At 41.4% G+C, this 25941-nt stretch overlaps 3 protein-coding genes across 3 annotated transcripts; 2 read left to right on the top strand and 1 right to left on the bottom strand.

Moving 5' to 3' along the window:
• The first annotated feature begins 10047 nt into the window (after positions 1 to 10047).
• On the top strand, positions 10048 to 11857 carry LOC110711262 (protein BRASSINAZOLE-RESISTANT 1-like). Its single transcript, XM_021889639.1, has 2 exons — positions 10048 to 10505; positions 10651 to 11857. The coding sequence occupies exons 1-2, from the start codon at positions 10239 to 10241 to the stop codon at positions 11338 to 11340; spliced, it is 957 nt and encodes a 318-aa protein (XP_021745331.1). The 5' UTR covers positions 10048 to 10238; the 3' UTR covers positions 11341 to 11857.
• Positions 11858 to 12063: 206 nt separating this feature from the next.
• On the bottom strand, positions 12064 to 13617 carry LOC110711283 (translation initiation factor IF-2-like). Its single transcript, XM_021889663.1, has one exon. The coding sequence runs from the start codon at positions 13615 to 13617 to the stop codon at positions 12064 to 12066; it is 1554 nt and encodes a 517-aa protein (XP_021745355.1).
• Positions 13618 to 13801: 184 nt separating this feature from the next.
• LOC110711263 (CBS domain-containing protein CBSX3, mitochondrial-like) lies at positions 13802 to 15656 on the top strand. The gene is made up of 5 exons (XM_021889641.1): positions 13802 to 14484; positions 14576 to 14657; positions 14774 to 14847; positions 14992 to 15052; positions 15159 to 15656. Exons 1-5 carry the CDS (start codon positions 14224 to 14226, stop codon positions 15299 to 15301), a joined length of 621 nt encoding a protein of 206 aa, XP_021745333.1. The 5' UTR covers positions 13802 to 14223; the 3' UTR covers positions 15302 to 15656.
• The last annotated feature ends 10285 nt before the right edge of the window (positions 15657 to 25941 follow it).

The raw sequence follows: 25941 nt of genomic DNA, 5'->3' as shown, positions 1-25941 counted from the left end.
GTCCCCTAGACGACCCTCAAGTTCAGTCGGACCATGATACCGAGAGTGAATTTGAAGTTGAAGCTCACACAGCTTCAGACGGGACCCTAAGGGCCCAACGTACCCGTCCTACCGAAAGGAGGGAACGGGAACATCTTCAAACTGGAAGCGAGCCGACTGATGGGTCTGCTCCCATCACAAGGAACGAACTCATGACCTTCATGAGGAACTTCAAGGGAGAGATTCAAGAATTGATCAACAAGAAGCCGCCTGCTCCAGTCAAGGAGCAGTCGGCTAAGAAACCATCCACTTCACTGAAGAGGAAGCCAGTTCAAGGGCGAGAGGCGACTCCTCATCCTAAATCTAGGAAGCGGGAGCCACCTGCCCTTGATTTCACAAAATTCCGTTTCCCTACAGGAAATAGGAAACCTGTTCGTCATATTCAGGCGGACGGGTCGAAGCAAACATTCACAGACGCTCGGCTACTGCTAGAGCAGAAGAAGTGTGACCGATTGTCAGAGTTGGCCTCTACTTCAAACTTTCAAGATAGTCTGCGAAATGCCTCGATGAGGCATACTCAGTCGTATCATGAGAGTCAGTCAGGCGGCACCTCCCGTCAGTCCGGCTTTCATAGCGACCAGGCGGTACCAAACTTACCATTTGTGCCGCAACAATAGTATTTTTTGCAGCCACCTCCGTTTGGTGGACCTGCAGCAAAAAACGTCCAACCTATGGACTGGCAGCTACGGTTGCTTAGACTTGGTGAACAGCCGTCGGCCTTCTCCAAGGAAATTACTGAAGCCGCTCAGCTGACCAAAGTGAAAAATGTACTAGTAGGCGCCTATGACGGCACTACTAACCCAGAAGACCATCTGATGGCATTCACCAACCTGATGTACCTTCAAGGGTTGGATGATCCCACTTGGTGCAAGTGTTTCCCAGCGACTCTCAAAGGAATCGCACAACAATGGTTCGGCAACCTGCCGACTGGTTGTGTAAATAGCTTCAGGACGCTTGCTTACTTGTTCACCTCCAACTTCGCCATGAACATCCCTGCGAAGAAAACAACCCTTGATTTAGGAACAATTCAGAAGGGCGAGAAGGAGGGGCTTCGTTCTTACATCAGGCGGTTTAACCTGATGAGAATACAGATTCAAGGGTTACCGGATGAGGTAGCCTATACTGACTTTTTCAGAGGTCTCAAAGACGGGTCTACCTTCAAATTTGATTTGGTTCGAAAGAGGGTGGCGACTCTTCAAGAGGCCTTGATTGAAGCAGAAGCCTATATACAGGCGACTGATCTTTGCACGGTAAAACAGTAAGACAGTGCGCCTGTTCAAGAAGCAGGCGGCAAGAAGAGAAAGGCATCCCAAACAGGGGCCACAAGAAAAGAAAGAAAATAGCAATCATTGGCAGAGGAGCGGCCGGATGAGTTCCGCCCTCAGCCGGCTGGTGAGCATGCGGACCTGATCTTAGATGACTCACGTCCTGACCGAACAGTCAAAGTTGGGACGACTGCTCTGAAAGACCTTGGTGACGACTTTCACAAACTATTGAAAGAATACAAGGACATCTTTGCATTCGAAGTCCATGAAATGCCAGGCATTAGTCCTGATCTGGCGGTACATAAACTGGCCGTGGATCCGAAAAAGAAGCCGGTACGGCAAAAGAAGTGGAACCATGGCGAAGAAAGAAGTCAGGTGGCAGCCGCCGAAGTTAAAAAAATTACTTGATGCAGGGTTCATTCGGCAATGTTACTTCCCAGACTGGGTTGCAAATGTGGTGCTTGTTAAAAAGCCGAATGGCACCTGGCGAATGTGTGTAGACTACACAGACTTAAACAAGGCGTGCCCCAAAGACAGTTACCCTCTGCCTAAAATTGATAACCTGGTCGACTCAACAGCCGACCATGCTTTGATGAGCTTTATGGACGCCTATTCTGGTTTCCATCAAATTCCTTTATGGAAGAAAGATCAGGAGAAGACGGCCTTCGTCACTGATCAGGGGTTATACTGTTACACGGTCATGCCGTTTGGTCTTAAGAATGCCCCGGCTACCTTCCAGCGAATGATAAACGCTGTGTTCTTTGATCAGATTGGGAGAAACGTCGAGGCATACATTGATGATATGATTGTCAAGACTAAACTTCAGAAAGATCATCTGTCGGACCTCCGAGAAACTTTTGCCACACTCAGGCGGCACCATGTCATGCTCAATCCCAAGAAATGTGTATTTGGAGTTGAGTCTGGGAAATTTCTCGGATTCCTTATCAATCAGAGAGGAATAGAGGCAAACCCTAAGAAGGTGCAGGCGGTCATTGACATGCAGTCGCCTCGTACCATCCGAGAGGTTCAGAAGTTAACAGGTTGTCTGGCGGCCTTGGGAAGATTTCTAAGTCGATCAGGCGACAAATGCCTATACTTTTTCCAGGCAATTAAGAAAAAGGAAAGGTTTGAATGGGGGCCGGATGCTGAGGCCGCCTTCCAGAAATTAAAAGTTCACTTGCATTCCTTGCCGAGGCTGGTCAGCCCTTTGCACAAAGAAGTACTCTACATGTACCTGGCCGTCTCTGATCATGCGTTAAGCGCTGTTCTCCTTGCTGAAAGAGACGGATGTCAGCTCCCGGTCTACTTTGTCAGTCACGTACTGAAAAATGCCGAGTTGAGGTATCCCCTAGTGGAGAAATTTGGTCTTGCACTCTTCATGGCTGTTAAAAAATTGAAGCCCTACTTTTTGGCACATGCAGTCGTCGTGTATACAGACCAACCTATCAAGCGGCCACTTACCATCATGGAGTCGTCAGGCCGAATGATCAAATGGGCCATAGAAATACAGAGCCTCGAAGTTACTTTCGAGCCTAGAAAAGCAGTGAAGGGGCAAGCCTTTGCTGACTTTATTGTAGAGATGACTCGTCCTCCTGACTCTCAAGTTCCAGACCAAGTATGGAAGGTATATGTGGACGGAATCTCTACTTCAAATGGTTGTGGAGCAGGCGTCATATGTCAGTCGCCAGAGGGCGACAGGTACGAGTATGCTCTACGCTTCAGTTTTCAGGCTTCAAACAATGAGGCAGAATATGAAGCTTTACTAGCCGGGATCCGCATGTGCAAGGCGGCAGGGGCAAGAAAAATAGACGCCTGTTCCGATTCACAATTGATAGTGAGTCAGTACAATGGCGAATACGAAGCAACCCATCCGGCCATGATCAAGTATTTACAGGCGGTCCGACAAGCAGTCGGCTACCTTGAGGATTTCCATCTGATCCAAGTGCCGAGATCAGAAAACAACCAGGCGGATGCACTGTCAAAATTAGCATCATCCGCCTCCTCTGATACTCCTCGAACTGTTTTTTGGGAAGTAATGGAGAAGAGAAGCATCGAGGAAAACCCTATTGGAATCCTAGACAGAAGCTCAACCTGGATGGATTCAATCAGGGCATATCTGACAAACGGTACACTGCCGAATGATCCTCAACAGGCGGTAGCACTGAAAAAACGAGCCACCTGTTTTGAAATGATAAAGGGAGAACTTCACAAAAGGGGGTACCTTCAACCCTTCTTAAAGTGTGTTACTCCAGAAAAGGGACGAGAGATACTAGACGATCTTCACTCTGGTTACTGTGCTTCTCATATAGGCGGTAGGACGCTTGCTCAAAGGGCAAGGCGGCAGGGCTACTTTTGGCCTACTTTGGAAGCAGATGCAATGGAGATGGTGAAAAAATGTGACAAGTGCCAAAGGTTTGGCAAACTAATTCACCGTCCGGCTACTGACCTCACTACCATTCACAGCCCACTACCGTTTGCTAAGTGGGGCATGGACATTCTGGGTCCATATACGCCTGCTACAGGCGGAAGGAGGTACATACTTGTTGCCGTTGACTACTTCACTAAATGGGTAGAGGCGGAGGCTGTAAAGGGAATCAAGACGAAAGATGTAATTTCATTCATTTGGAAAAATGTCATCACTCGGTTCGGGGTTCCCATGTCTATGGTTTTTGATAATGGTCCCCAATTTGAGACGCCTGTTCTCAAAAGCTGGTTGGGTGACCAAGGAATTGCAAACTACTTTGCATCTGTCGGCCGTCCACAAGTAAACGGCCAGGTAGAAGCCTTTAATAAAATCATCTCGGACGGTCTCAAGAAAAAGATTGAACGAGCAGGCGGCCTATGGGCGGATGAACTACCACATGTTCTCTGGGCCATTAGGACGACTGAAAAAGGGGCGACTGGAGAAACTCCATTCCTCCTAACTTACGGTACCTCTTGAGTTAATAGTCAACAAACATTGGCGAATCAAGGGGTCTAGCCGGCCTCCGCCGCCTGGTACCTCTACTTCTCAAGCAAGAGTGACGGCGACTGAGTAACTCCAATGTTAACTCATAGTCACTCCCTCGAATTTGGTATGGAACCTAAGAGGTTTGAGTAGACCGCCTGTTTTTTGGCAAACAGGGGCACTCAAACCCCTATTCCTACTAGGTAACCTATTGAGTTAATAGCCAACAAACATTGGCGAATCAAGGGGATCATCCGGCCTCCACCGCCTGGTACCTCTACTACTCAATCTAGAGTGTGACGAAGACTAAGTAACTCCTATGTTAAACTTATAGTCACTCAAATTTAGTATGGAGCCTAAAAGGTATGAGTCGTCCGCCTGTTTTTAGCAAACAGAGGCTCTCAACCACTACTCCTGCTAGGTTAACAAATTATGAGTTAAAAGCCAACAAACATTGGCGAATAAAGGGAAACAACCGGTACCCGCCGCTTGTTATCTCTACTAAGTTCCTTGGCAACTAGGTAACACTCATGTTTATTTGGTCAGACCACTTTCTTACTTGGTTAAATTTACAAATGACAGGACCGCCTGCCTAAAAAGGATCCAGACAAAATAGTTCGAATACCGATTGGATAAATGGCCGACTGATCGTCTATCCTGGAAACAGACAACCAGTCGTCCAGGGGCATAGGCGGCGTGACTAACTATCCGTACCTGTCTGAAACTATCGGCCATGCAAAACAGTCGGTCTAGTGAACAATTGGATATTAGAATATGGAATACTTAGACAAATTTGAGGCAAAACAAAAATTCATTAAAAATAAGTCGGTCATTAAAGACCAGCAAAATATTCAAAGCCCCGGCCCCCTGGCCGGGTAAATACAAAGCAAACGGCACGCAGGCCGTGGAAAGAATACATAAAGCTTAAGAAGGGGGCAGATCTTCAATATTAGCAGTTGCCGCCTGGTCAGCACTCTTCTTGCTGGACTCGGCTTCAGCTGCATCCTTTTTTGATGTCTTACCCCCAAGCGGCACAAGCGCCACTACCGGCTCCTCCTCCTCCAACGCTTCCTCCAACGCCTCTTCCTCAGCAGCCGCCAGGATCTCTTGATTATATGTATCCGAACACTGGCGGTACGTTCTTTCCCAAGAGGCAAAGTCGGCATTGGGGAAGAGGCGGCCCCAGGTCATGCGCTGGATTTGAGCGGAGTCTTCCATCATCTCCCGGACCAGCTCTTTCTTCTCTTGCTCGGCCTTTTCCGAGAGCTCTTGAGTAAGACTCTTCTCCTGGGTCACCAGGCGTTCCTTTACGTTGGCCAAGGATTTCTCCAAGGCTTCGTAAGAGTACATTTTCAGGAGAAGAGGTTTCAGCTCGACCTTGAGATTTGTGATGGTCGCCTCCAGCTCGTCATTCTTCTTCTAGGCCGCCTCTAACTGAGCCCGAACAGCGGCGGTAGCCTGCGCCTGATAATAAAGAATATCAATGGTCAGAACTTCATTTTGGGCAATTTGAAACATTGCCTTATCACAGTCAGAGGCGGCCATAGCCTTTGCAGCCTTTACCTCTTTGTTCTTCCGATCAAGCGGCTTGCGAAGGCCGTTCACTCGGAGCAGGGCCTAAGTACAAAGAAACAGGCGTCAGTTTCCAAACAAAAAATAAAACAGGCGTCCAGAAATTCAAATACTCAAAAATATGCTAAGTATACCTCAGCAAGGACCCCTGCAATCCCGTCTAGGTCAAGGGTGCCGACACCCCTGACCGCCTCCCTTTCAGCTGGAGGAACTGCCCTGATCATAGACTTGGCCATCTCTACCAAGTCAGGCTCCTGAGGGCCGGCTGCATCAAGCATAAACAAACGGATTAGACCTAGTAAAAAGGGAGCGAGTCTAAAATTTACAAGGACAACTTCTTACTTCTAGGCGGCCCAGTTGGAGTTTTAGAAGAAGTGGCCGGCTGTTTCTCAGCCGCCACATGTTTCCTGGCAGAACCAGGAGAGCTCCCAACAGTCGTCTTCCGGGCCTTGGGGTCCGGCTGTTGGGAAGATGAAGCTCTTGGAGCACCTGTCTAAAAAAGAAAAAAAAAAGAAAAAAAAAAAGAGTCAGTATATGCATAAACACAACTCCAAAAAGAGGGTGAAAGGTTCGGAGCTCACCAAGGGTGCCCCCTTCTTGGGGGAGTCGGTTGAAGCTTGTTGCATGATGGAGGCCCGCAACATGGTCGCCGCAGACTTGGAGGCGGTGATTTTGCTCATGGCGTCAGCTGCAAAAACAAACAGCAAAGTTAATAAGTCATAACAAGAAATGTATGGAACAACAGAGTATTCGACAGGCCGACTACCTCTTGAGCACCGACTGCTGAGGCCACAGGCGGCCAAAAAGTACTCGTCATAGAGCCACTTGAAGCTCGGGACGCAGTGCAGGGGTACTTGCTCTCGTACCCCTGAAGTAGAGTCGACCCTCGACTCTACTTTAAAGAGTCCTTTATCAAGAATCTCTTTCTTAGCCTTTGGGGGAACAGGAGGCATGCTACGGCCGCCTGCAAGAAGGGGCGGATTCCTGTTCCACCTATTGAAGCGCTTGTTCAGCTCAATGTCTGAACTCTCAATGATGAGGAAGGTGCTCCGCCAGTCCTTCCACTTGTTTGCTTTACCTCTCGTCATGAGGTAGCCCCTGTGGCTTGTTAATTGATACCAGCCGGTACCGCCTGTCTTAGGGGTCCGGCTGAGATAGTTCATATGGGCGAAAGCCTCGAAGCTCGGCTCCACCCCGTGCAGTTCGCACCCGGCCATATAGCCGAGTACGTTGACCCAGGAGTTTGGGGCTAACTGCCATAACCCCAACTCATACCCATCCAAAATCCGCTGAACAGCCGGATGTAATGGGAAGCGAAGCCCTGCCTTGATGGCCGCCTCGTAGCAGCCAAAGCAGGCGCTATCATAACTGGAACCAGCCGGCCAGACGACTGTGTCTTCTGGATCCGGCACAAACACTAGAAAGTCGGGGCCCATGGTGTGGTTTGCAATAAAGCTCTCCACTTTCTCTTGCATGGCTGTGATCCGGCCCCGAGGTACCGTGCGGTAGTAGGTTGTGTTTAGCTCTCGGTAAGAGGCGGATGGCTCCGCCCAATTGTCCCCCTTCTCAACTGCGTGAGAAAGTCTCGCCTCTTGCAGGCGGCTGTTTTTCTCTTCTGTACCCAAAGAAGCATGGCCAGAAGAGCTTGACTCGGAATCGTCCTCTGACGAGTCCGAAGAGGACGACTCCTCCCCTCTCCCGGAGGGGCCCGCCTCCTCTCTTTGAAAAGAAGCAGAATTGTTAACTGTTAAATGGGAAGGGGTCACTATGACTCCTCCCTCAGAATTGCCGGCTTTCATGCCGCCTTGTTTCACTTCCACATCTGGCGCCTGGTCAGATGTTTCACTAAGCGGCACCTTGTGGGAGGAGCCGTCTGAATTTGAGATCCTAGCAGTCTTTTTCGTTCTGGCCATCCTGCTCTGCATAGACACAGATACAGTCGGACTTTGTATAAAGGGCAAAGATGGGTCCGGAAAAGGGCAGGCGGCACTCCTAGTCCTAGATTCAGCCGTCCCCGGTGACCGGCTGATCACTAACCTAGGTCGTGTCGTGTGCTTCCGTGGTGCCATTTCAAAAAATAAAAAGAAAATTAAGAGTAAGAGAACTGACAGTTACCTGAACGAGTGACGGTTGATGAAGTTCTGAAAATCCTTTGCAGTCGGCTTGTCAGAACAGGCGGTAGGCAGAAAAGGTCCAAAATGTCAGAGCAAGTTCAGGGGTCCGAATGTTCTCAAAAAGTTCTCAAAGTGTGAAAATGACTCAAGACCACTCTCCCTTATATAGGCAAAGTGAGAAGGCGAAGGGACACTTTCAGAATTCAAAATTTGGGCGGGAAAATCTCTCGGCCTTTCGCCGCCTGTTACAGTGCGACACCTGTCACAGGTAACACGTGACCAATCACGTGCCACCTGTGAGGGGCAAATGATTAGGGGATTTTGCTCCCACCAATCGGAATGCGCCACGTGGGCCAATCAGGTCCTGCCAAGTGTCCCCCAGTTGGAACTGTCAGGGCTTGCCACGTGGCACACGCTTATTCGTCCACCTTGGACCTATTATGTCATGACATGTGGCATACTCCATGCCTAATGGAGAAACCGGCTACCCAGGCCCAACTTCCGAGGGAAGCCCAATCGGCCCTAGGTTAACCTAAACTTAGGATGGGCACGTTTCCCAAGGTTATAAATACCTCCCTTAATCCTCATTAAGGGGGGGAACGAAAAAACACATTAATTACACACAGTAATAACCGGCTGATCTCGCTAACAAAGCAGATTACCTACATTAAACACTCTCACCTAGAGAGACCCAATCACTTTAATTTCCGCATTAATTACTCCTTAATCAAGTACTAACTTGACCGTTGGAGGCGGAGCTCCCAGGAGTCTCCGTTATTTTGCAGGTACAGGCGTCCGGTTCCAGTCTCGGAATTGTAACTCTCCCGCAGGACATCAGAAAACCCCGAAACACAAAGTATGTTCTATATGCATTCAATGATAATAATATTTTAACCTATCTTTCATTATTTTATAATAGGTATTTTTTTCTAAAATAAACAAACTTATACGAAGTAATATATTACAATAATAATGTACTACTCCGTATCATTTTGTATTGTATTTTTTTCTTTGGAAGTTTTTTTTTTTTTTTTTTGCTCCAACCTGGATTGACTCTTTAACTTTTATTACGAAGTATATATTTGTTGATTTATTTAGAATAATAACACTACAATTCAATAAATAAAAATATAAAATAAAAATAAAAAACCTTATTATTAATTATCACAAAAAAAGTCAATTAAATTTGTATAAAACATTATATCGGTCAAAGTAAGCTATAAAACATTGTGCTGGTCAAAACATGCCAACAAAATTGGGACGTTGAGGTATGTACATTACACATGTTCCTCTAAAATAAAAAGTACATTGCACGGGTTATAATTAATAACATAAAATTTAATTCGTATATAAAATCCTATGATCATTAGATTTGTGTTTTTTTTTAAAAAAAAAGAATGTTTAATGATCAATAACTTTTGACATCAATATAATATTAAACTCAAGTTTTGTTTTGCTTTTTTTAATTTTAATTTTTATTATTATTATTTTTTTTAAAGAAATTCAAGAATCTATTTCAAGTATTTGTTAAATTAATTTTTTAATTAAAAATTAGGTTAAGTAAAACTCGTGCATTGCATGGAACTTAAACTAGTGGAGTACCATAAAACAGATGTAAAAAAATTGTTACAATTACTCTTCATTACGGATGAAGGAATAATTATTTACCAAAAAAAATATACTACCTCCGTTATGGGTTATGTGCAACGATTAGATATTTTCCCTCTTTACTTTATGTCAAATCGTTGTACATAAACTGTAACGGAGGTAATATATATATATATATAATTCGTAGTTGAAGGTCCCAAGACATGAGAATGCGCGAGGTCAACAGTATCCTCCGTATAAAAAAATAGAGTAGCAGCAGCAACCTACGACCGACCCTACTCCTCCCCCGCTTAAAGACAATTACCAGACAATTATTTGTACCTCCACGTGGCACCTTCTCCTCTACTCTACTACCTCCTTCACTTTCATAATATCACCCCTTTCTCTCTCCTCTCACAACCCTTGATCTCCAAATCAACGGTCAAACCCCACTCTTCCCCATCTCCACTACCATGCACCCAATCCCACCCAATCCCCTCTTTAAAGTGCACCTCAATAAAGCAAACATAGAGAAAACAGACATTGAGAGAAATAAGAGGAGAGAGAAAGTAGAAGAAGAGAGAGAATCTTGCACACATCCAACGAAGCTTAAGCAGTAGCAGCAGTAGCAGCGCAAAGCTCGTGGTGCTTCCTTCTCTCTCTACTTTCTCTCTCTAACTTAAAACTTAACATTAGTGAGAGAAAGTGAGAGAGATGGCGACGGAGGGCGTTGGTGGTGGTGGTGGAGTGGGCGGAGCAGCGGCGGCGGCGGCGGCGAGGAGGAAACCGTCGTGGAGAGAACGAGAGAATAATCGGAGGAGAGAGAGAAGGAGAAGAGCTATTGCTGCTAAAATATTTTCTGGGTTAAGAGTTCAAGGTAATTACAATCTTCCTAAGCATTGCGATAATAATGAAGTTCTCAAAGCTCTTTGTGCTGAAGCTGGTTGGATTGTCGAACCCGATGGCACCACTTATCGCAAGGTAATTACGGAGTAATAATTTTACTGTTTAGACCATCTTTTTATCAGATCTGCTTTTTTTTCCATGTTTTTGGGCACGAAATGATGTAGACGGGATTTGATCTCAATGGTATGAAATTTGACAATTTGTGTTGGGTGTGTTTCAGGGGATGAAGCCGCCGCCGCCGGAGATAGTGGCGAGTTTTAGCAATTTTAGTGCTTGTTCATCGCAAATACCCAGTCCGTTATCATCAGCATTTCAGAGTCCAATTCATTCGTATCAACCCAGTCCTTCATCCTCTGCTCCTCAAAGTCCGAGTAGAAATGAGATCAATGTACAATCTCACCCATTTTCGTTCCTTTGTAATTCGATTCCGTCGAGTCTGCCGCCTCTTCGGATATCAAATAGTGCTCCTGTGACACCGTTGTTGTCATCGCCGACGTCGAAAACTGCTCCGAAACAGCCGGTGTTTAACTTCGAGGCGATTGCTAAGGAGTCTATGGCGTCTTTTAATTACCCCTTGTTTGCAGCTTCTGCTCCGTCGAGTCCCAATAGGCGGCGAAACTTTACCCCGCCAACGATACCGGAATGTGATGAATCTGACTGCTCAACGATTGATTCGGGTCAATGGATTAGCTTCCAGAGGTTTTCAAGACCTCCAATTCCAACATCACCCACATTTAATTTGGTTCGGCCAATGGTTCAGAAAATGTCACTGAATGATGCAATGGAGGATAGAGCTAGAGCTCCTGAACCCGAAAGTATGCAGGTTACCCCTTGGGAGGGGGAGAGGATTCATGATGTTGGAATGGATGACCTTGAACTCACCCTTGGAAGTGGCACTTCTAGGAACTGAAAAGAAAGTCGCTCGAATTCAATCAAGTACAATCAAACAATGTTCTAAGCTCCGTATTTGAAGTGTCTGAAATGAAACGAAAGTAGCTCGAATTCGGATTGGATTGTGATTCCAAAATGCCCTTAAGTTTAATTTGCTACCAGAAGTTTGCTTTAGATGGATGTTAATTTTTTTAGTTTAAGAGTTAATGCCCATAAGGGTGTTAATTTTCATGGATACTTAGGTCCATATTTTTTTCTTTTTTTCTTCTGCCTGATTTGTTTACTGTGAAACTAGAATATATTGAGTTGCTTGGGGTTTTAACACAAGCATTACATGTAGATAAGATGGTTTAGTTTTCTTTCGATTTCGAGGAGGATTACCTCGACTTGGAGACTCATGCCTAGGTTGATTCTTGTTTAGTATTTATGAGGCATTCGTGAAGTGGATTACTTGTTATTGTAGACTCAATGTTTCAAGATAAGAAATCTATGTTATGGCATTTGATTAGAATCAAAATCAAACTCTTTCTTTTTAATTTCAATGCTTCAGTAGGAAGTCATTTTTTATGCCTGTTTTTGCACAATTGAATTCACTGATAATTTATGCTAATTTTATTTTCAAGAGATCATATTTCATATTGAATCATATGTGATATTATACAGTACTCTGTACATGATAGAGTTCATTAGTGCTATTGTCTAGTAGCACCTATTATTTTGATTATGTAGTTAAAAGCATTTTTTACAGAACATTGATTGTACCATCTTTGCTTTTCTGATTTCGTCCAACTCGACAACCATGGCAACGAGGCTTTTCAGGATCGGAGCTACTTGACTCCATTAAGAGACTTTGTAGACATCTTCTTCTAATGGTTGGTGCATATGCCAGGTTTTCAGCTGGGGTGCTGATGAATTCAGCCTTGTGGGAATCGAGCTTGCCCTTATCTTTACCTAGCTTTGTGTGTATCAGCTGGGGTTCAATTTGGTTACGAGTGAAAACCACGTGGACACCAGGGTTTCTTTCTGTCACAGAACTGTTATAGACGAGTGAGTTGTTTATTCCTTGTGCATTGTTGTTGACGTATGACTTTGTTGCTAAATCCTCTTGGAGGTTTGTGTCTCCAGATTTCCTCTTTCTGGAGCTTCCCTCACCTTTAGTGGTTTCAGCTGTTCTGTCAGAATTGAGCTTGTATCCCCTATGAATGTGAATTGGCTTCTCTTTGTTTATAGTCTCAGAGCTAAGGTGCATGGTTGCTCCAATGTTTTCCCCTGCTAGAGTGATAATGCTTAATGGCTTCTGGTGCAAGAGTTTTTCTTGCTGAGCACCTTGTTTGTGCACTAACTTTGGCAAGTTCTCCTTTATCTCTTTTTGAAAAGGAGGCTTATGTCCTTCTGCATTTGCATGCTTATGAGGATACCTTGCAACTCTTTCATCACCTCGGGTCTCATTTTCAGTATCATGCCCTCTATTTTCAGTTTTTTTGAAGACCTCCTTTATGTCAAAAACTTCTTTCTCTGAATGCAGTCCCTCCTCGTATTGTTCTGCAAGTGGATGTTCTATAGTCCGTGCTTCCGGGCTTATAATTTTTCTGTCATTAACTGCTTCTTTCTTAGGATCGTCATGATTTCCGTTAATTCTGTCATTAACTGCAAAAGATGTTGGAGGTGACCCTGTTGTGGCTTTTGTCCTAATTGGCTTGTCACCTCCTCGTGATGGAGATGGTGACTGTGGCAGTGCCTTTGTCGCTTGTTGGAGTTTGGAACTTACCTGTGTCGGGGGAGCAGGCCGAGAGGTAACTTGAGTCGGAGGAATAGTCTGTGATGCTGATGCTGGTGGACCTCGGGGTGGTTGTGTCTCCTGAGGCTGTATTGCTGGTTTGGGTGTGCCTTGAGATGATCGTGAGGGTGATTGGGGTTCTTCTCTTGTTGGTGGTACTGTTGGTGGTTTGGGCTGTGCTGGCGCCACTCCTGCTGGACGGAAAGGGGGCCGCTGTGCTGGTGGCTGAGATGGTGCTTGGGTCTCTTGGCTGGGACGTGGAGCAGCAGGTGCTTGCTGAGGTGGTGGTGGCTGAGATGGTGCTTGGGTCACTAGGCTGGGATGTGGAGCAGCAGGTGCTTGTCGCGGTGCTGGTGGCTGAGATAGTGCTTGGGTCACTTGGCTGGGACGTTGAGCAGCAGGTGCTTGCCTTGGTGCTGGTGGCTGAGATGGTGCTTGGGTCACTTGGCTGGGACGTGGAGCAGCAGGTGCTGCTGACCACGGGAGCCTAAAGCGGAATGGTTGCCTTTGCTCAGCCATGAATTAACAGAGAGATTGAATTGCCAACTAGAAGAAAAGTCTATTGAAATCTGAATTGTACACTTAGTTACATGATATGGGTGATGATGAGAATAAAATCAGGACTTTGTATATATAGATTTAATATGATACTTTGGTAATCATTTTGGAGTTAATCATATTACTTAATACCTTTTTGATGCTTGGCTTCTTTGCTTCAGCAGATAGGAGAAAGTATGCTTTACCTGCTTCAAATAAGATTCTTCACCCTTGTCTTTGATCTTGCTCCTTGTCTTTTCAAGTAAGCTTGCGATTGAGTGTATTGGAAATCTTCATTCAGTTAATTCTTTCTGGTTTCCTGTGCATCATATCAACTTCTCTTGGTGATTCATTTCTTGCTTGCGAGTCCAGATATGCTTAATCCTGAGAGGCATTCTCTTTCAGCAAGTAAGATGTCAATTGTAATAATCTATCCTTTATTATTTTCTCATTGAAGGAAAGAACCAAGAAAATACCATATGGAAGTTAATTTGCACAAGGCACTTGAGTTTTTCCTTCAGAAGTAGATTTAATTGTCTATATTGCTGTAATCTCTTCAATGTTTTTGGTGATAATTATCTTACAAAAATGCAACCATGGTATCGGATGGTAAGGACTTGTCAAGAGACAGCTAAGCTATCAATTCTACAGCACTCGCTTGGAAGAAATCCAGTTGAACAGAAGAAGGTTTTTGCTCGCCTTAGATGTGTCATTTCCACTCCTCCGGTGAATCACAAAGGACTGGAGAATACAACAGTATCAGATGTCCTGATGACCAAGGGAGGGGAGAGAGCTGGCTCTTGGCTTTGGTGTCGTGCTGATGAAACTGTCCAAGATGCGGTGACACAGGTATTTATCCTTTGTGATGATTCGATAGATTCTTATGAAATGCAGACTTTCATTAAAAGTATCCTGCAACTGACAACAATTTTGAATGCAGATGGCACGGAATGACATTGGCTCTTTGGTGGTTCTGAAGCCTGGAGATAAAGATCTCATTTCAGGGATCATAACAGAAAGAGGTTCTTCATAACTAAATCCACATGTTATATCACTATTTCGAATACCTAAGTTTATTCAAAATGTACTCGATATGAATGATTAAATTAACACTGCTTCTCATGGGTGTGGAGAGAAGACTATCTTAGGAAAGTTGCTGCAGAGGGAAGACCTGCCAAGTATACAAGAGTTGGAGAAATTATGACCAGAACGGTAATACATTTTATATCCTTATGCAACTTTCGTCGTATTTGTTGGGACTATATTTACAGTAATGAATTTTCACCCTGTTTCATTAGAGCTCCCCCCTCTTTTATGTAGTACAAAATTTTTTATTCTTACTTTTAATTTTGACAGGACAATTTAATAACAGTCACATCTGATGCAAACATTCTACATGCAATGCAGCTAATGACAGGTCAGTTGGTCTTGGGTACTGTAGAAAGGTTCCGAGAATGTTTCCAATATATTATTTACGAGTTGAAACATCGTTAAATTGATTCAAATAAAATTATTTTGTTTAGAGAACCACATACGACATGTCCCAGTCATAGATGGGAAGATAGTTGGTATGATATCAATGGCAGATCTCGTTCGAGCAGTAGTAGAGCAACAAGGCGGGGATGTGAAGCGGCTCAACGAATTCATCAAGGGAGAATACTTCTAGGGTCAAATAAAAGGAAATCCTTCAGAATTTAAAAGGCCTCCTGATGCCATCAGTTGTAGGTTTGAGCTAAGGATATATTTGAGTTGGATAACTCAATTGTTGTCCGAAAGCTTCTAATTTCATATTTTTTCAGTTAATCTATTGCTTGCTATACCCCGATGTATGTAATAGTATGTTTGCAAAATAATGTTATATGCTGTAAATCAATAAAGTCTGTTTTTTGCATTTTTAATCGGATAATTGATACTTTGTGCAAGGTTCATGGCCCCTAGAAGTTGGCTTGTTATAAATAACACTTGCACCAACAGACCGTGTTGATACACAGAACATGATCTATTGTGACAGCAAATAATTTATTTATTAATTTATATTTTTAATTTAACAACATGCAACTAATATTTAGCTGTATAACATTATTGTCAATAATGATACATGTATTAATCCTGGTGGGGTTATTGAGGGCCTAAAAATCTAAGTCTTAATTTTGTGGAAAATTCTGTTTGCACTTTGAAAATATTCTATTTATACATTATCCTATTTTAATTGAAAATTATTTCATTAACTTTTAATTTTTTATGTGTACTTTATTAATAATAAGAGTTTATTCAAGAGTAATAAGACAATAATGTAGGAGTGCAAATTGCTTTTGCCTTTGTCTTTTCCTTTCCCTTTTTAATATTTGTCCCCTCCCTTTATGTTGTATACTTCTTTTGATGATTTGTTGATAATCTACTTCATCAGTTTTATTTATTTACAACATATTCAATTTTATGATATAATTAATATCCCTTAAATAAATTATAATGTTGTATAGACTTTTAGATAAATTGGGTATTACCATTATTATTGTATATCGAAGTTAAAGTGCAATGAAGGATATTTCACTTCATTAAATAAAACACCTAACGATCAAACAATATTTATAACACTCAACCACCCTAAGCTAATACGAGTATAGAGGTAAGCTAAGGGACCGAATTACAAGGAGGGCATAAACACTATATCAAACACAACCAACAATTAAAATAGATATAATCAATAGAGCATGAAAACTATTGTTGACGCGGGTGCATGGAACTTGGTGGAAGAAGTGGAAGAAGTGCCACGTGTTGTGACACGTAGTTGGGCCAAGCTCCTTGGTGGTCACCTCTCGGGGATGACTATCATTACACTTGAAGACCGGAAGAATTGAAGTGGTGCGGCTGAACCAAGGAAGTCTGACCGAACCTCCTAGGTAGTAGCAAACCAGATTTCAACATTTTTGCAGGAGAGGTCGAACTCCAAAAGTTTAACCAAACCAGGAGCAGGGAAGTTCGACCGAACCTACCCAGTAGTTCGAAAGAACCTACCCAGTGTTCGGCCGGACCTTGTCCTGTTTTCAGTCAGTTTTGTACGGACTATTTAAGTTCCTTTTGAGAATGTTTTGCATTTAATTTTTGATGAACTTTTTGCTTGATTTTGTAATCAAAGAGACTTTCTCTCTTTACCATAATCTTTGTGATTATTTGGCTTTCTTTGTGATTGCTACTTTGTAATCTTTGTGGTTACACCTTTATCCTAGCTTTACTTTGTGTTAGCTTGATTAAGAATTCCCTATTTCATTTATCTTGGTGATTGTTGAGATAGGTTTATCTTGTTTTGTTGATTTTGAAGTTGTGGTTATTTGAATATTCCCCTTTTTCTTGTTTTCCTTGGTTATTTCATATCATTTGGTATCAAGAGCCTAGGTTATTACCCTAGAAAGATCCTAACTTTTGAATTTCTCTTTCCCCCTCTCAAAAGATCTCATCTTTTTCCCACAAAAATTTGAAACTTTTCTTTCAAAGATACAAGCTTTCTATCTAGAAACATGGGTGATAGATACAAGCATTACCCCTAACTTGAACCCCACTGTGATCATACACTAAAGTACGGTGGCGTCCAAAAGGGAAGAAGATAGAGCAAAAGAGTCGCCAACAAGTTTTTTTAAGGAACTTGTAAACCGTTCACAGGGTGAAGGTTACACCCCTTAACGATCCAAGAGATCGTCAACTCCATAAGGTCTTGAACCAAATAAGGGTTCGGGGATGAAGGTACAAATCCAACCTAAAAGAGATTGAACCTGCCCTAATAATATGCCTCTATTTTATTCTAATCGTATTCATGTGCGCTTTCTGACTAACATGCAATCAATAGGATTAACCCTAAACCTGTTTATCTATGTTGGTTGAATTTAATGCACAACCAAAACTATTATTGGCGATCACTTGAATTATAATCAAATTAACCCTAAACAAGATTATTAAATATTTTATTAAGCATGATTACAAGTACCAATTCCCTTTAAACATGCATAAAAGGCGTGATCAAGCAATAACAACAAAAATATCAACAAGCAACATAATAATAATAATAATTATAATCATAAATCATAATCATAATCATGTTAAACAATAATAATAGCAAGATCCTAGGCATGATACTAACAAGATTAATAACAAACATAGCATGTCACTAAGCATTAAAAATCAAAGCTTTAATCCTAACATGATACTAACAATCATAAATATTAGGAAGAACATAAAAGACATCATACTTTCAATCATACTTGATATTAAAATTACCCTAGGCATGTCACTAGGAATATCATAACAATCTAAGCATGAACTCTATATCATAACATCAATAAAAACCATTAAAGTACTTACTTTGATGCCTCGTACCTCTTTCTAATAACAAAATACACACGTTAGTAACTTCAAGGAAAATAATAAACAAACAATTAAATTAAATAATCGAAATAGAGATTTGGGACCAAACCCTCAGAAATTAAACCTTTCACGTCTAGGGCGAAGGCAACTTCGAACAATGCTAGGTGTTTCTAGATCTAATGAATGCGGAATTTTTATATTTGAGAGAAGCTAGTTTAGAAAAAGAGAGAGAGAGAGTAATCAAGAAAATCTTGATGAGAGTTGGTGAAAATAGAGAGAATAAGAATTGATGAAACTGGTTGTTGATGAATGTAGATTAAAACTGGTTTTAGATGATTATAATTGAAAACTGGTATTAGAAAACGGAGTTTTTAATACGTTATTTATAAAGAAAATCAGCCAAAAAAGATAAAATATCAAAACAGAGTCTGACGCACATGAAACTGAGCCAGCGCCAACGCTGGCTATTGGCGCCAGGCGCCAACATCAGCGGCAGGCGCCAAAGCTGGCGCCAGGCGCCAAGCGTAGCGCCAGGCGCCAAGCGTAGCGCCAGGCGCTAAAGCTGGCGTTTGGCGCTGATCTGGAAAATTACGCGTTTTCTTAAAATCAGATAAAAATTGTCGTACAGGAGGATAAAATTGTATTTTTCCTCAAAAATGTTCTTTGATTTTAATTAAAACTCTGAAAAGTTAACAAAAGTCAATTTATCAATGCTAATTGAATTAGGAATGAAAAGAACTTTCTAGAAGAATCTAGAAGACTAAAACCATTCCTAATTGCATTAGGAATAGTAAATCATATTAGGCCCTCCCCTAGATCATTGGGCCGCACATAAGGCTCAAACCGGGCCCAGTTCAGTAAATTGGCCATAACTTCCTCAATATTCATCGGAATTGGACTTATAATATATCGTTGGAAAGCTCTTGTCAAGCCCCATCCAACTACACTACTATCGGACCCATATCATGGACCAACCAAACTGGATTGTCTGTTTTCTTAAAATAAGTTTTCAAAAACAAAGAGAAGAGAAAAGAAATTGAAACTATCCACAACACTAAACTTTCCACACTTTCACCTCATTCGATTATGATTCGACGTGAAAGGTACTCATCACTGGGTTTGGTTTTTTGGGAGACACAAATGGGTGTCTACAACTAGGGAGTTTGAAAAAATCTCTATTATGAGTGGAGTTGAAGAAGCACCGGAGCATAAGATTGCTAGGTATATTGGTGGTCTTGAGAGAAATCTTGGGAAAAAGGTTAATGTGCATGCCCATGGAAGTTTTGATCAAGTAGTGCAAAAGGCTATGAAGTTTGATAAGTATGACAAGATGAGTAGTGCTAGTGCGTATCCTAAACCTACCTTCAAGAATTCTTTTGCTCCAAAGGGTGAGACAAGCAAGCCCATTGCCAAGGATGACAAAGGCAAGGCTTCCATGCATTCTTCTAGTAAAGATGATCACAACAAGATGAGAAATAGGAAGACTTTCTTACAAGTATAGAGGCTACGACCATTTTTCTAATGAGTGTCCAAATAGTAGAGGTATGATGATTCGTGAAGTGGATGATGATGAGTACGAAGATGAGAAGAAGGACTTTGGGGACCCTATATATGATGAGGAGGATGAGATTTTATTTGAAGCCGATGAGGGTCAAATCCTTGTTGTGATAAGGGCACTTCACTCCATTTCCATCCCTTTAGCGGAAGAGCAAAGGGAAAACATTTTCCAAACTCGTTGCACCATCAAGGATCGAGTTTGCAACCATATCATTGATAGTGGCTCTTTCACTAATGTGGTTTCAACAACATTGGTAAGCAATCTTAATCTTGAAACTACCGATCATCCTACTCCCTACAAGCTTCAATAGCTTAACAATACCAATTAGGTGAAGGTAACAAAACAAACTCTTCTTTCTGTTTCAATTGGCAAACTATATAAGGATGAGGTGCTTTGTGATGTATTACCTATGGATGCTTGTCATTGATCGAGGGTGAAAGTAGGTCGTTGGGACTACTAACCCTAACCAAATTAGAAATTTATAATACCTAAACTTACACTAAACTAGTTAGTGGCAAGTAAAGGGTCGAACCTAAAAGGACTAAGTGTATTAATTTGTGCCAACTAGACTACTAGGAAAGGTCGTGAGATAAAGAGATGTTAAACTAAAATCGACTAAGAACAAACAACTAAAACTAGGGAAAGTGGAATCCAATCACATCAATGTATTAAACAACATCATACAAATAGATGAAAATGACCTCGATTAGGAACATCAACACATTTAACTCACTCTCGCACAATTAAGCATGTTAATTATCCTACTAAAATAATTTACTCTCGTGCAACTAGCCTAGCAAAGGTATGGAAGAATTTAGGGCTCTCAACCAACTCACTCTCACACAATTGATTGAAAGCACAATTAAGAGCATAGAATCGATTAGCTAGAAAGATTCTAATCCATAAAAGCATCACCCATACACAATAATCAAGAAACAATTTCATACTAATCACAATCAATCATTCAATTCATTAATATAACCTTCATCCAGTTCCCTAGAACAAGACCTAAGCTAACATAATGAAGAAAGACATAGAAAACAAGGTAAAATAAGAATAAAAACAAGATTAAATAAACAAAATAATTAATCTATTCAAATCAACAAACAAAGAGAAAAAAACTAAGAACTAAGCAAAGAAATAAAGATGAGAGAAAGTTAAAAAATTCTCATTGAATAGATGAGAAGAAGTTCCACAAAGTTGCTTCTTTAACCTCTAAAAAACTCCATGGAAATCCAAGATTTCTCTCTCTACACTACTCCTAAACTAACCCTAAGAGAGAGAAAATAAAGGCTACACTAATCTAATCTATCTAAAATAAAATGTTGATTGAAAGTTTTGAGAAAATAACCCCAAAGAGGTACTTATAATACAAGTTAAATAAAATAAAAGAAAATAAAAAGAAATAAAACTAAATAGAACAATTAAAATACTAAACTAAAAACCAAAAACAAATAAAACTACCATAAAATAAAATAAAAGGAAATGAAAAGGAAAAAGAAAAACCCCAAAACCCCACCAAAATTCCCACCCAAACCCTCGAAACATCAGACCACCCTCTTCTTCTTTTCTCTTCGTAGTTGATCTGAACTTTTTCATCACCCCTTCACGCATCATCATCACCGTTCATACTCCATCATCATAAGCAATTATCAGTCAATCACCACCGTTCATCAACCACAATCATCTAGCATCACCAGATCTCGGCCTTTGGATTAATTGAAGGAATCGTGGCCGTCCGATTTTCATTAAAATCACGTGAAAAGCTCGTGATTGACCCACATTTGTGTGCCCGCACAGAAGTCGCGCATTGGTCGCGCATATCTTACTGCCTACAATCTGTTTTGGAGTCCAATTTGCGCGCTTTCTGACAGGGTTGCGCGGCCGCGAATTGGTTGCTGTGTGAGTTGCGTGGCTATTAGGTGAGTAATTTGGTGGTGATTTGGGTGGTTGTTGTTGATTGGAGGTGGTAATTGCTATTGCTGGTTGTGTGGTGGTGAAATGGGAGGTGAGGCTGGGTTGTTGTGCGCGGTTGTTGCTGCAATTATTGTTTTGGTGGCTGACGGTGGTTGCGGCGCTGTGGGAGCAGGGGATTGTGGTGGTTTGCTGCGGCTGGGTTGGTAATTGGTAGTGATGTGCGTGGTTGTGAGAGTGGTTGATGTGAGGGAATGCGGGGTGTTGGTGTTGGTTGATACGGGTTTTGGTGGACGGTGGTTTGGGTGGTTGATTGTGACGGTGGCTGTGGTTGGAAGGTGCAGTGTCTGGGAGCATCGTGGGTGGTGTTTGGGTGGGTTTGGTTGGAGGTGGTGAATGGAGATGAATTTGAGGTGAGTTGGAGGTGAGGTGCTTTGAGTTGCGCTGCTGATTGTTGTTGTTGCGAGTGGAAACAGGGGAAGGTGGCGGAGGTTGGTGGCGCAATGGGTTGCGTGAAGTGTGAGGATGCGGTGGCTGATGGTGTTGTGTTTGTTGTTGTAGCTGTTGGTGTTGGTGAGGAAAGCAGGGGTGGTGAATTGGTGGGTGCGTGAATTGGTGGGCTGATTTGTGTGAGGTTGATATGGTGGAGGATAAGGAAGGTGGGGTGTATGATAAGTTGGCAGCAAAAGGAGGTAAGGGGTAGCAGCTTGCTTGGCTCAAATTATGTGCCTCGAACCTCGGACTTTGAACTCGAATATGACTTTGAAACCCGGAACACCAAACTCGACCTACAACAAAAACACGAGGGTAATACCAAGAGATAAAATAAAATAAAATAAGATAAAATAAAATAAAATAAGATAAAATAAAATAAAATAACTTAAAAATAAAATCAAATGAAATTAAATAAAATAAAGAAAACAAATATGAAAATAAAATAAAATAAGAAAATGAGAGAAACTACGAATTATTAACTAAAAATACGAAAATAAACTAAAAACTATTAAAAATTACAAAAATACTCAAATTAAAGATTAAATAAGGAAAATAAGAAAGTGAGATAAATAAAGCCTAAAACTAGGAAAATTATTAGAAATTAAACCGAAAAATAAGTATAAAAATACCCTAAAAGTGACATAAAAGTCACTTATCAAACTCCCCCAAGCTAAACTTTTGCTCATCCTCGAGCAAAATAACATGAAACACAAGATAAGGAGAATGATTTATTCAAGCAAATCTAAGACACTAAAGGAGACAAGAACGTACACTAACTCACTTTCGTAGGAATCACGATCAATTTTAGCAACTAAAGACAAGCCCTTTAAACCCCTAGATCGCCCTAGAGGACGAGTGTGCTCTCGTGAGGGTTTCCTAAGAGCTTAACCCACAACTCTAAACAAAAACCAAGGCAAGGAAATAAAAATAAAAGAAAAAGAAACATAAAAAGAAAAAGAGAACACAAAGTTCATATTTGGACAAGAGATAGGAACAAGAACCAATGAATGCAAACCTTTCTAAATAGACAAATGTATGCACGTTCCAAGATGTCAATGGTTGATTGAAACATAACATATGCTAAGAATAGAGAACTAATTGGGACACAATCCACCCTAGCCCCAACCGATCGGGCCGCGTTCTCTCCACTAGCTTCAAATCATCCCTTAAGCTAGTTTCTCATGATTCTACGAAGGAACCAGGAAAAAAGGTAAAGAAATGAAAAACTTTGAGAAGGTAATCCCGACATCTCAACTATGCATACTCTCTCCATAGGTTTGAAGTCTATCTCCCTCCACCATTCTTTGACCCAACCCCACTAAAGTCTAAGGGTCTTTTATTGGGTTGTAACGTAAGGCTAAGGGTTAAGGCGGGGTAAAAATTTGAAAATTTTGGTGATATTTCCTAAGTGAAGCAAAATAGTGGCCTACTCTAAAAAACAAACTCAAGAAGTCACAAAATATCAAACAAAAATACCAATAATGCCATCTCCCCCAAGCTTATTCAACACTAACACACAATATATACAAAAAACGAAGTAACGCTCCCCCCAAGCTTGAACGAAGCATTGTCCTCAATGCTTAAACTAGGGAAGAAAACGAAACCAAACTAAAATATTTTTGTTTTTTTTTTTTGCTCTTATTTGATGTCCTTGCCTTTTTTTTAACTATGGACGGCTTTGTCTTGAAACTTCATTTGATTTTCTTGAATTGCATCTTTCTTCTCAAACTTTTTTGCATTTTCTTCACAAAATGTCTTGTTAAATTTCAACATTCTCAAAACTCAAACCTCACATGCCAATGCTTCACTAACTAAAAGGGTTGGTAAACATAGGCTATCGGGTATGTAACGCGTTTTAAACAAGAGCGGGAAACATTAGGCTCAACTTGGTTAATAAGTAGGTTGATGCAAAATAGAAAACCAAATTTGTAACAAAATAAAAAGAAGATAAAGAAAAATGAGAAAAGGTGCCCTTTTCCTCCCCTAGAGTGGCTCGGTCACGATCTTGGGAGGTAGAGGTCAAAACAAGGATTAAGACATGCATAGTCAAGGATCCTAAATTGCCGCTCAACAAGGTAATGAAGGATATAAAAAATGAAGCTCACAAGGGATTATAACCAAACAAATACCAACCAAGGGTTTCAAATCCGCTATAGAGAGCAACTCCATCTTACCACATTCCCGTGAACTAAGGCTTCATGGACCCCTAAAAGTTCTTAACCCGACTACCTTAGCATATAGTATCCTAGAGTCAACCAATGACACTCTCAAACCGTGCATACATTTACCACTTAGGAAGAAAAACATTCAAGGATTCAAGTCCCAAAACAAAATGTCCAAAATAAGAACAAACAAAACACATTTTGCCAAAATTACCTTGAAAGTAAACAAAAATCTTTTTGGATTTTTCAAAATAAAAGAAAATACATGGAAATGCATATACTCAAGTGCATGGCATAAATGAATTAACATCCCACCAAACATGATAGAATACCCTCCCCCAAGCTTGAGTGAGACAATATACTCAAATATAAACCAAATAATCCATGGGAGGGGAAAAGAAAGAAATCAATCCAACAAACCAACACATGTCCAACGAGCCACCAACCATTAGAGAAAGAGCTAGGAAAGATATTACCGAATATTGGTGGGTGTAAATACCCGCAAATGAACCAATTTAACCTTTCAAAGCCGATTTCATCTTGAATTGAATCTCGATTTCCATACGCTAGCAAAAATAGGCATTAAACTTCCTTAATTCTTGATCCAAACCAATGCATAAGTGTATATCAAGTCGTGTACCTAGCAAAAGGCACACAAAAATTTCCATGAGAGAAAATCTAATCTAAAAAGAAAAGAAAATGAAAGCAATAAAAACCTCGGGTTACTTCCCGAGAAAGACTTGTTTAACGTCCAAGCGAGACCGCTCTAGTAAATAATATTGCAACGAACGCAAGAGCTTATCAAATGCACTACTACACATTTCATATGATAATAAGCAGGCAAATGACGGAAGGAGGACGTGCAACAAGATTATTGTACGTAAGTGAGGAAGAAGATGCCAAAAGAAAGAAGAAAAATCAAAAGAAAAATCAAGAAAATAAGAAAAGAAAGAAGAAGAGAAATAAGGAAAAGAATAAAAAGGCAAAACCTCCTCAAAATCTTTTTGGGTGGCACAATCACCCATTTCCTCAATAATAGGAGGATGAAAAGGAAAAGTCTCATCAAACAAGAGAGGGTCCTCAATAGGCTCTTTGACAAAAGAAGGGAGGAACATGGGATAGTAGGAGATGTGGTCAAATTTCCTTGAGAAAGGGACATGAGGAAGGGGAGGAGAAACAATGGTCTCACAAAGCCTCACATCACCAATGAGAGCATGAAAATCAATCATAGAATCCTCAAAAGAACACTCATGACTCACATCTCCCTCAAACAAAAACTCTCCAATAGAAACAACCTCATCCTCCTCTCTATCACAACGATGAACAGAAACTCCCTCAAGATCCTCAAAGCCTAGAGTCTATAAACCATGCATGAAAGGATAAAGGTTTCTCTCAAACTCATCCCTTTCCCATGAAGCATTGCCAATGAACTCTCTCAAAAGGCTATAGTGATTTGTTACACCTTCAATGAACATACTAGCCATAACCTCAAATGATTCCAAAGACTCATGGATAGAGGGGTCACCAACATGCAAGGTGGACTCATCAAGATGAGGAAGGGGGTTAGAATCCTCAAAATCGACATTTTCTTCATTCACAACTCTTCCACCATCACTCAAGGGACTCTCAATCTCTCTTGAGTTCTCAAACTCACCATCATCATCCTCATGAACTCCCTCATTCAAACATGAAGATGGCTCACTCACATCCTCACCAAGGGAAGCTCTCAAAGGGGGTGAATAAGGGGAAGGATGACATTCAAGCTCAAATAGGGAATGAAAAGGATCAAAATCCTCAAAAATCCTCTCATCACAAGAAAAT

This window comes from Chenopodium quinoa, unplaced genomic scaffold, assembly GCF_001683475.1.
Source record: "Chenopodium quinoa cultivar QQ74 unplaced genomic scaffold, ASM168347v1, whole genome shotgun sequence".
Classification (NCBI taxonomy): Eukaryota; Viridiplantae; Streptophyta; class Magnoliopsida; order Caryophyllales; family Amaranthaceae; genus Chenopodium; species Chenopodium quinoa.
This window is presented reverse-complemented; position numbering and strand designations above follow the sequence as displayed.